This window comes from Podarcis melisellensis (assembly GCF_964234715.1).
Source record: "Podarcis melisellensis genome assembly, chromosome: 17".
In the NCBI taxonomy this organism is placed as follows: Eukaryota; Metazoa; Chordata; class Lepidosauria; order Squamata; family Lacertidae; genus Podarcis; species Podarcis melisellensis.
The window spans coordinates 41,065,375-41,077,434 of record NC_138534.1 but is presented as its reverse complement, the minus strand read 5'-3'; the positions used below and the strand labels follow the sequence as shown (position 1 = coordinate 41,077,434).

Here is a 12,060-nt window from a genome sequence, read left to right as displayed (position 1 = left end):
AGAATGAATTTCATTGGATATACACCAAGAGATCTAAATGAAGAACTAAACTGAATATGATGAACTGAACAAAATCTATTATTTTTGTCTGCATGAGAATGATGTATTTGTGTGCATTTATATAAGTTTGACCATTGAATTTTGTGGAGAATGATTTTGTTCTGTCAATTACAGATTGAAAACCACCTCTTGGCGCTGATATAAGCTGACCTAGTTTCACAACTTATCCTCTACGTTCCTCAATTCCAGGCATGCAATTCCTTTTGACAACTTCTCTGGCCCTGATATCTATCACACGTAAGTTACAGGGCTCTGTTTTTTGAAGTAGGATTGCGGGGATACACAACCAACTTAGAATTGGGTCAAAATACATTGAAGGAAACTTCTGAGTCGCAGCAAATACACCTGCCTCACAAATAAGCAGAAGATTTCACTCCTTTCCATGGCTAGGGAAGACTACTTGCTACTGGATCATCTCACAATTAAGGAGCAATGAACATTGTGAGGGGTGTGGCGAGCAGGAATCATTATGTCTGGCCATTTGGTAGTGATTCCAATACGTATTTTTACACTTTTAGATACGTTTTCTGTTTTATATTTATCACTTATTCAGGTTATTCATATCCTGCTTTTCATGGTAGAAAGATTCACAAAATGGGTTTCTTGCATTTCTAATGTAGTGAAGCGACTCTGAGTGTCCTATGTGCAGAAGGGGTAAAAATGACTTATTTACTTACCTGGAAAATAAAAGCCAGTATCATATTTACTTTTAAATAAAAGAAGGGTTTTATATAAACCAGAGTTACATTAAAATTACTATTATTTCATTTCCAATTTAAAATGATGCCCAAATAATAATAAAAACCCCTCATACCTTGATTATTTCCACCAACTGATCTACACCACTGTCGCCTGGAAAAATTGGTTGTCCTAGCAACAGCTCTGCCAATACACAGCCTGCAGACCAAACATCTGGGGGAGGGGGGAAGAAACACAGGAAGATATTGTGGGTTACATATATCCATTTTCTCTCACTCTCTCTCTCTCTATATATGCACGCACACACACACATATATATACACACACACAGTATAAATAGAAATAGAAACAGAACAGTAAGGCTTACTTTACCAGGTAAGCATTTAGGCCGCTGCAGAGAAGCACTGACAACGTTCATACAAATGCTACCCTATATGAATCTGTACCAGGTCTAAACTTGCAAAGCAAAATTATATACAAAAGTAACTCAGTAAGACGGTGCCGGTGTTCTTTTCAGATTTTGCCAGTTTCCACACACCCCTCCTCTAATATGAAATTCATTCTATTCAATAGATATTTCCATTTGCATCTCCATGCTGCTGCTCACATTCCCACTCACTCTCATTTCAGACCTTGAGGCCTTGGCTCACCACCTTCCTCTCTAACAACATCCCAATGCTCTTCCCTGGTAACTTCAACATGTGTGGTTCTTTTAAAAATGTGTTTTTAGTAACAAAATATTACTCAATATCACAGAGCCATTATTGGTTAGAGTGTCGGACTAGGACCTGAAAACCACAGTTCAAATGCCCACACCATCAGGAAGCTCACTGGGTTACCTTGGGACAGGTGCACACTCTCAGCCCAACCTGCCTCACAGGGTTTTTGTGAGAATAAAATCAGGGGGGAGAACTATGTATGTCACTTTGAGCTCCTTGGAGGAAAAGTGGAATATAAATGTAATATAAATAAATAAATAAAATGTTTCTATATACAATGTAAAACTAAAATCTCAAAAGAGGAGGAAGGCATTGTACATTCTGGCTTCAATGAAGACAACTGCACACTATTGTCTACAATACGGTATTGTGGCAAAGAAAGCCAAAGTCACTTTTTAGGCTGCAAGACAAGAAGCCTAGTTTCCAGTATTTCAGAGAGAAGAGTGCTGCTCTACCAACACTGACAAGATCGCGTGCAGAGTACTCTGCTTCAGTCCCAGGTACAGGTTAGAAAAGCCGTCCCCATCTGGCGCCTTCCAGATGTTTTGGACTACAACTCCCATCAGCCTCAGCTAGCAGTTAGAAGAATGACCCTGCTATGCTGGAAAGGGTTCAGGGAATGCTTGATGTGGCAAAGCTGAAAAGGATTCAGGAAACAGCACTGATAAGGCAATGGACTCATTAACTGGTACGATGCATTTTCAGGTGACCACATAAGCTGACCACATCAGCTAGAAAACTGAAGATTTCACTTATGTAATAAATAATGGGTGGATCAGGGCTGACATTCCGCTTCTTACATTTCTGCTTGTTCTAGACCTGTGGTAGAAATGTCTCATTTTAAATGCAACATGGTAGCAAACTGGATTTATACTGAGAGACCCAGATTCAAATCCTCAAGCATCCATGAAGGTCACTGGATAATTATGGACCAGCATCGCTATTTCTCAGTCTAATTACTTAACAGTGTTGTTGCAAGGATAGGAACTGAGAGAGAAAGGCCGTGTACATTGCCCTCAGCTCACTGGAGGACTGGCAGGATTTGTAAAATATGCAATTAATCAATCCAATAATCTCTATGCCAGTCCAGGGTCTGATGCCATAAACTTCCCTGCAGCAGACTTTGGGTAACCTTTATGCCTTCTATAGTTGGGCTGTCTCACTACAAAGCAGAGCTTGCATCCTGCAGAAATAAACAAAGGTGGCATTGTTGATATGGCAAAAAAAAAGGATCAGAAAATGCCACGGTGTCACACAGAAACAGAGGTGGAAGGTCCTGAATACTAGAATTTGCCTCAGCACCATTTAACAGGATGCTGAAAATATAGCAGATGAGAATCTTTTATCTTGATTTTCAGGTTGGTTTTATAATGGAACAGCATGGGTCACCTACAATTCATTGCAAATACTGGCTATCCATGTGAACTGTAGCTTTGGGGGGGGGGATGGAAGTGCAGAGTTCCATAATAGCTCCTCAACAGGAAGATTTTAAGCGGTTTGGTTGTTGTTGTATTTCAGGATAGTTGCGATTGTGTAGTCTACCATTCTGATCACATAAAACATAAATATTTTAAAAATAAATACACACATACCTATACTGGAGGTATAATCTGTAGCTCCAAAGATCAACTCTGGTGCCCTATAGTACCGAGAGCAGATATAAGAGACATTAGGCTCTCCACGAACAAGCTGTTTTGCACTAGACATGAGGAAAGAAAAAGGAAGACGTTATTTTTTAAAACAAAAACATGCAGTGCAATTAAACATACAAATGTTATTTTGCTTTAAGATGAACCTTCATTTGCAGCTCTTCACTACGTAGACCTCCTGTTGCATAATACCTTTTCACTTTCCCAAAGTCTGGGAGAAGGCACAGATGTTTAGGATCAGGGGCAACAGAACCACAGGATCCGAACTACAGAAAAGGCCCAACATCTTTAACAACAGCATGACAGCTGTGTTATCAAAATATTCCGTCTCATTATGAATCTAATTCAGAAAAGGATACCACTGCTATCACATTCAACAGACAGAGGGAGTTAAGACATCATGAAACACATTAACTGTGTTTTAGCTTCCTGGCCTTTGCAATACAATGTACCACAAGGTACAATCTTGTCCTCAATGCTGTTTAAATCTGTCTAAGGTCTATGGATGAAGTCCTCTCCTGCAGCCTGAGGAATGGCTGCTGCCAAGTGACAGCCGCTGGAGAGAGACGACTGGCATCTGAGCAAAGCAGATATTGGCCCTGCATCCCCTCACTTCTATGCTGTAACAATAATGCCGCTGTGTAGTTTGCCTGTCTTTAAAATATTTACTTTCAGACAGATTTTCTTTGACCATATTTGCCACAAGACGAATGTATTTATTGCGACAAGACTTAATGCGTGGTACAAAATGGCCTAGCTGTTGCTTCACCATAAACTTCAATATACATACCTATCCGCCATGACTCAGCCATGGAAAATTTAACAGAGGCAATCACGCACACTTTGCTCATTTCCAAAATTAAGTGTAATACTGTTATAGGTGGCAGCGGCCTTGTCATGCAAGCCAGAATAACCACAACTACTGAAATGGAGCTCAGGATAAACACCACTGTCCGTCCCCCCCACTTTGTTCAACTGGACTGATTTTTGCCAGAGACACTTACCTTCCAAAATCACAAAGTTTTAGGACAGCTGTGTCGGGGTCCAGCAAAAGATTTTGTGGTTTTATATCCCGATGGCATATTCCAAAGGAATGGATATAGGCTAAACTTCGGAATAGTTGATACATGTATAACTGGAACATAAATAAGAGATTTTAAAATAAATACTGTATTATCTTCCATACTAAAACATGGCAGGAGGTTTAACATACTAACTTTTCTATAATGCTTGACAACTAAAAATATGGTTAAAATCAACACTTTGATGTAATGTCCAAACACTGTCCTTTTTTTGATAATAAATGTATTCTGTGTTTTATTTATTTCTTTCACACTTGTCTTCCACTTCAGAATTCAAAGCAGCTTAATAATAGAAACGATCAAAACAGTAGCAGAATAAAAAACAGAAGTATAAAATTATTAGAAAGATTAGACAATAGCAAATTTTAGTTCATCAGTTATTTTATCAATTAAACTAATTAACACTACTCCGTATCAAATCCAAAGAGGTTTAACACTTCCTCCTCATTTATAAAAATAGAGAAAAGCTGAATACTATTTCAAATTTTATGAAAACAAGTACTGTGGAAAGCTGAGAAAATATTTACATGCAATAAAAAAGAATGAAAATCGAAGGGAACAGGAAATACAAAAATATTTTTAAGACAGGCCCAGCTGACAATGGGGACAATTAAAGAACAATTAGCTTAGTATCTATTATGAACAAGTTACATTTCAGATTCCATGGCAGCGTTTGATTTGCTCCCCCAGAGACAAGCTATGGCTGCAACTGAGTAATGTCATTGTTGATAAAAGACTGCTCCATCTTAGTCTACACAAAAGAGTCAGTTATTGGATGGTCAAACTCCAGAACAGGTAAAGAGTATTAAATACTTTGGGTTACTGTTCTATACAGTATTTCCTGGACCACATATAGACTCTATGATGTCCAGAAAGTGAATACAAGTGAGAGAGGCATTACAAAGGGTGAGCTCTCTCACACAACTAAGTTACAGAGCTCAGCTCTTTTAGGGAGTTCTACTGTGGGGATAGTCATCTGAGAACTGGGTCAAAATACATTAAAAACAACTTATTGGAGTCCCCACAAATACCCTGCCTCATTAATAGGAGGGGTCTTTCACTCTCTTCCAGAGCTATGGGACAATATTTCTTACCAATTAGACTTATTAGTTGTTTGTTACCTGTGGAGACACAGGGAAGAAAAGCCGTTTGGCTCAAGCCACACCAAGAGCATCCAAAGATCTCCAAGGAGAGTTGCATACTCTATTTTTGCAGTCAGCAAATGGGAAGGAGACTGGTGACTAAACCAGGGACCTAAAATGATCTAAATCCATCCCCGTTTCAAATTCCTAACTAATTCTCTGATTTTTATTTTATCTGTCCTAAATGTGAAACAGGGGTGCATGATCTACTACCATTAAAATATAAGAGAGAAATGAAAGAGGTAGGTATACAATAAGCTTGTTTAAGTTGCAGATAGGTAGCCGTGTTGGTTTGCCATAGTCAAAACAAAATTAAAAAATTCCTTCCAGTAGCACCTTAAAGACCAACTAAGTTAGTTCTTGGTATGAGCTTTCGTGTGCATGCACACTTCTTCAGATACACATGCATGCACACGAAAGCTCATACCAAGAACTAACTTAGTTGGTCTTTAAGGTGCTACTGGAAGGAATTTTTTTATTTTGTTTTAAGCTTGTTTAAGTTTTTCTCAAATCCATAACTGCAACTTCTGAACTCTAAGGAACCATTCCATCCTGATATTTAAATTTATATTTTATTTGTATTTATATTATATTTATGTTGTATTTAAATCCTGATATTTGAATTTAAATTTCACCTACTAATGGGTGGCTTCAATTATTCTCACACAGAGGATAATTCCAGGCATGACGAAGAGGGAAAATGTCTAAATATCCTGAAAAACTGTGCCATAGATTAGCTGGTCATGGAACCAACCAGAGGGAAGTCAGCCCTGAACTTAATTTTAAGTGGCACGCAGACACACAGAAGCTAGTGCAAGCTGTGCTTTTGAAACCGGCCAGGAAAAGTGACCACAGTACAAACAAATTCAACATATATGTAAGTGGACAACTGCCAAGAAAATCAAACACAGTCACGTTTAACTCCAGAAATGGAAACTTCCTCTTCTAGCAAAAGAAATTTAAGCAGACAACAAAGGATACATAAATAAAATAAAAGACTGAGCAGTACGTTGCTAAAAATAGAATAAACGACAAAAATCTTTAAATACATGAGTAGCAGGAGACTGGCCAGGGAGCCAGTTGGATCATAGGATGAAAAGAGTTAAAGTTGTGCAAAAGGAGGATAAACAGACTGAGAAAGAAACTGAATGACTTATCTGCATCTGTCTTTACAATGGAAGATAAAGGGAGACTCCATACACCTGAACTTTTGAAGAAACTGAGGAACTGAGGCAAATTGTAGAGACAAGGGACCAAGTTCTTGTACTCCTGGCCAATGAGCCAAACCATTTCCTCCAAACCAGGCATACCTGTTAAACAGCTGATGCCACTGGGTGATGGGCAGGGTTCAATTCTGCTGAGTGCTGCTTTGCCAGCATGTTCCCTGTGGGCAATATGTTGGCAAAGAAGAGCCTTTCCCCCAAAACCCACGAGTCAACCTGACTGGCAGGTGGGTGGTACCAAACATCTGTCAAAGTTAGCCGGGGGGGGGGGAGAGATACCTATCTGGCCTGCTGAGCCAAAAGGGTCCCCCATCCCTCTTATAGGCCTTACCAACAAAGTAAAAACGATCATAACATATTGTCTTGTCAACCCTTGTGCTGAAGTCTTGCCTGTGGGTTTCCCACAGGCCTCTTGTTGGCCACTATGAGAACAGGATACTGGACTAGGTGAGCCGTTGGCCTGATCCTGCAGGCTCTTCTTATGTCACCAAGTCCAGATGGCATCCACCTGAGAGCATTTAAGAACTCAAATGTGGAATCGCTTATCTGACCCTGAAGGCAGCCCTGTTCAGGGAAGTTCCTAATGTGTGACATTTTAATGTATTTTTTATCTTTTATCATCATCATCATCTTGCTTTACCTTTTTTTATTAACATAAAATAAAAATGCAAACAAACAAGAGGTGGGTCCTTCTGCATTATCATTACATTACACCACATTTCTAATATAACAGCTTTGTTTTATTACTGGAATGGCTCATAAGAAGGGGACAGTAGAACAGAGTATGTTACAATAAAAAGATCTATGGATTTTTCTGGTTTTTAATCTAACTCTTTCTGTTCTACTATCTATACATAATCCACACCCTTTAAACACACTGAGGATCGGGGGGGTGGGGTGGCAGCAGTGTCTTTCTCCAGTTTGTTCACCTCTATTAGACTACTTACTAAATTTGAAGCAATTTTATTACATCTGGGTCATTGGGGCAGAGGACTGGAATCTGCTCTTTATAAGGAACTGCCCAGGGAAAAGGTGAAGGCCAAGAAGCCTCAGTCCTAGCAGACAGGAAGGCCAAGTGAGGAGTAGGCTGCATTAATCCAGCTTCTGAACTAAGAACCGCGTTCTTGTAAGAGTTACAGGCAACAGTCACGCTAATGGTGTGCTATTACAAATGCAAGTGCTAAAGATATTTCATCATAATAATAATAATAATTTATTATTTGTACCCAGCCCATCTGGCTGGGCTTCCCCAGCCACTTTGGGCGGCTTCCCAAAAAAAAATAGTAAAATACTCTAATACATCAAACATTAAAAGCTTCCCTGAACAGGGCTGCCTTCAGATGTCTTCTAAAAGTCTGGTAGTAGTTGTTCTCTTTGACATCTGGTGGGAGGGCGTTCCACAGGGAGGGCGCCACTACCAAGAAGGCCCTCTGCCTGGTTCCTTGTAACTTGGCTTCTCGCAGGGAGGGAACTGCCAGAAGGCCCTCGGAGCTGGACCTCAGTGTCCGGGTAGAACGATGGGGGTGGAGACGCTAATTTCAATTAATTTATTGTCCAAACACATGCCAGGACATGTCAAGCAGAAGCTATTCATCAGAAGAGAATCAACAAAGCTATTCCTGCTCAATATCTAAAATAGTCCTTGTCGTTTTTGGTTTTTTTATCAGTACTTCCAAGATATTGCAAGAATCAGTCTTTCTAGTTTTTTGGCACTTTGCTATATAAGCTGGAAACCCATTGGAAATGGCAAATGGAAGCCATTTTGGCATATGGGTTGTAGAACTATATAAGTAATAAAATTGTAAGGATGTCATCATGCTGCAGTTCATGGGGCCACCACTGGGTAGTGCTGCAGCTACAGCATGATGACCAACTAGACCAGTGGTGTCAAAGCTTTTTTCAAAGAGGGCCAGATTTGAGGAAGTGAAGAGCCATGAAGGCTGACCAAAGGGCCGACCAAAGTTGTTAACCTTTTTTATTATTTTACCCCAGGAAAAACTGCCACAGGGGCCGGATTGAACCGACCGACCGGACGGATTAGGCCCCCGAAACAGACTTTGGACATGCCTGAACTAGACTCTCAAAGCTACTGGGCCATCACAGCAGCTTAGAGGCAGAGGAGGAAGATAGAGGCAGGACCTCCCTGGCCCAGGCCAATGAGGGTATCGGCATGCCAGACAAGTAGACTGGCTAAGCCAGCCTTCAGCTTCATAAGTGCAGCAGACTGAGATGGAAAAGGGAGAGCAGCCCTGCACTGCTCCTTTCGGTTTGGAGTTTGAAAGAATCAGTGTTGGGCTTAATTTTCCAATCTTCCCATACACCCTTTGTTGCTGCCACTGCTTGCAAAATTAAGGGGAACAAAGGAGATAAAGTCTCCTCTTCCCTCCCCAACATGGCTGCCGCCGCCACAGCTATTGCTGTGATAAAGAGAAGTTTGTATTTTAAAATGCAGCAAGGGGGGGGGGACTAATAAAAGTTTGGTGAGGTGTATAGGGAGGGGGAAAGGGGTTGGCAGGTGGGAGATGGGCTGGAAAGCAGGGGCAGTAACCCCTAGCAACCTAACAGAATCATAGAATTGTAGAGTTGAAAGGGACCACGAGGGTCATCTAGCCCAGCCGTCTGCATAAATAAAAACATACGCGTATCATCTGTACACTTCCCTCTCCATGTGCAATAGCCCTTGAAAAAGGTATGCTATGAAATCTCATGTAGATACAACAGCGTGTCTAAATCAACCCTCACTCAGACAAGGCTGCGCTTCCTTTCAAGAAGAGGGCAGTCGTATGCTACACCTGAGCTTCCCCTCTGCAGTAGCAGCGCTCTCCCCAACCAAGCGTCTCCATGGCCAAGGAGCTCTCCAGAGCAACACTGCACAATGTGCAAGAGGCCGCCATTAGAAAGAAACAAAGGGCATTAGCAGACCCATTTCTACCAGCGAACATCTAAACCTGGTTGCTGCCCTACATCTGATGTAACAACCAAGCAACCAACCATCTGGGTTATCGTTTCATTTTACCTACCTTCACAAATATCATCGGGAGTGTCTGCTTGGCCCGACTATAATGCCTGGCAACTCTGTATACTGTTTCAGGAACATAGTCCAGAACCAAATTAAGGTATACCTCATCTTTCTGGAAATGGGAAAAAGGAAAAAAGACAGGGATGAAAGAAGAAAGATTATATGAAACCAGAAGTATGGTATTTTTATGGCGCTTTTTACAGGAGGGAAACCATATATTTTTTAAACACAATCTTGTTTACATCCATAGACTATATACCAGTAAATGCATTAACTTTTGTAGCACAAGACAACCATGTCTGTAAATGCCATATCATGCTGATTACATTTTTTCAGTGCAAATGAGGCCAGGCAAGTAGTAGGATTCCTTTGACCCATATTTCAACCCCTTGAAAAAGGTATTAATCTGTTTAAAAGGAACTGTATTTAAAACATATGCAAGTATATGGTGACATGGTATCTTCAAGTACTAGTAACAGATTGAAGGGCAGGCTTTCTGGACGATGTGTTTATGAGAACTAGGTACCATGAAGCATGGCATGGGAAGACTGGAAAGAAGAAACCAATAAATTTAGAAACTGCAAAATGTGTCCTAAATGAGGCACGTGGTTGTAACAGTTCCTTCCCAATGAGTGCCATTTGCAATGATATTTTGCACATTTGAGATTTTACAGGGTACAGTTAAAATATTGCCTCTGTAGGCATATGCGTTCCAAATGATCAGCATGTAGTAGCAGAAGGCAGGGTGGGGCACTGCTGCTCTAGCCTCCGATGTCACTGTTGCCTGCTGGGAGGGTGAGAGGGAGGGGACATGCAGCGGCAAAGATGGCGTGGAGCAAAAACACTGGCAGAAGTGGTGGGTTGCCTTTGCTGGGCCTGTCTTGCTCCCCCGCCCCCTGCGTCCCAGTATGCAGCAATGATGTGGGCAACCAAAGATCAGATGAGCGCTACTGCCCCACCCTGCCACATGCTACAGCTCCTGACCAGAGTCTCTCTAACCAATTATTCATCTGATTGAGCTTCTCTATATCTTTCTCTTACTCTCTTTATAAAAGATTCTTTTAATGTGGTCTCCCTGTCCAGAAGAGGGTGCTGAAGATGCCAGCTCAAGTTCTCATTAAATTACTCCTCCTTGCCGCTGTTGGTTCACTCCTCCACCTTCTGACTTTGAGGGCTACTTTTGTAGGATGGTGACAAGAATGAGGAGGAGGAGGATGCACAACTGCCTGAAGTTTGCCAGCAACTGCTGATTCCACTACTCAGCTGCTACCATCTCACAACCCCAAATGATTTGCTTCCTGCAGGCCTCTCAAAACGTACCTTCTCTCCACTGGAGTAAAAGAAATAGCGCAATCTGACAATGTTACAATGATCGAGCTTTCTCATGATTTGAAGCTCTCGATTCTGAAAAAGAAAATAATATTTGGCAGATATTACAAAGGCACACAATTAATTTATTTATATACTGCTCACGTGTCAAACTGGCTTCTAAATGGTTTGCAAGTATACAGCCAAGTATAAAAATATATTATTAATATTAACAGTAATATAATTTTATCGAAACATTTAGAATGCTACATTTTAAGACAATTAAAACAGAGTAACAGTTAAAATAGAAATTACAACAAATAGATCAAGCCAGGAACTGAGGGTAATGCTTCTCTAACAGGTGGGTCTTCACGAGTCAGCAGTATGCCAGTGAAGCTCCTCATATTTCAGCAGGGAGATTAATTTCATATGTAAGAGTTTAAACTCATTTGTTTTGTTATAAATTATCTCTCATTAAAACACAATTGTTTATTTACACCATTTATATACTTCCCAATAACCAGGTTTTTCTGGACAGCTAACTGTAAAAACCGAAAACTTCAAGAAGTAAAATATAAACATGAAAAATGAGACAGAACCAAACAGAATATTACATTACTGCTAATAATTTTAAACACACTAAAATAATTAAGACTAAATGGTCTGGAGAACTGAAATGGTATTTCTCTGGCACTGAACAGACCCCCCCATGTAAGTGTCAAGTGATCGTATCTGATGAAGGCATTCCACAACCGGGGTGTGACTACTAAAAAGGAATTCTTTCTAGTAATGCCCACTGCACTCCATTTGTCAAACTACGTTAGTATGTGGAAGGCATGAGGAAAGGATTCAAGAACATTTCAGCATGGCTAACCTATATTTTGCTTTTCAGAAAAGCTTATGAATCTTAGACAGTGTCACACACCATTGTGCATAATTCATCTAATTTTGCACTTTAATTCACTACAGAAGTAAGGCTACACCTGAAACTAGCATTGACTCTGGGACAATCTCTGTCATTCTCTAGTTCAGGGCTCTACCACTGTGGTGGGCCTGAGGGCACATTTGAAAATCTAAGGAAAGTTCGCAACAGTGAAGCACCAATTTTACAGAAAAGACTGGTGGACTCAGGGACCCCCACCACCATCACAGAAAAAAA

General features: G+C 40.6%; 1 protein-coding gene across 2 annotated transcripts in view; it reads right to left on the bottom strand.

The window, feature by feature from the left end:
* The window catches only part of GSK3B (glycogen synthase kinase 3 beta), a 63,541-nt gene that overhangs the window by 27,932 nt on the left and 23,549 nt on the right, over window positions 1–12,060 (bottom strand). For both annotated transcript variants that reach the window (XM_081894504.1, XM_081894505.1), the window contains exons 3-7: window positions 10,914–10,997; window positions 9,595–9,705; window positions 4,132–4,262; window positions 3,071–3,177; window positions 875–972 (exon numbers count right to left, since the gene is read on the bottom strand). In XM_081894504.1, the coding sequence (XP_081750630.1) occupies window positions 875–972; window positions 3,071–3,177; window positions 4,132–4,262; window positions 9,595–9,705; window positions 10,914–10,997 (531 nt within the window). The remainder of the gene's footprint in view (window positions 1–874; window positions 973–3,070; window positions 3,178–4,131; window positions 4,263–9,594; window positions 9,706–10,913; window positions 10,998–12,060) is intronic.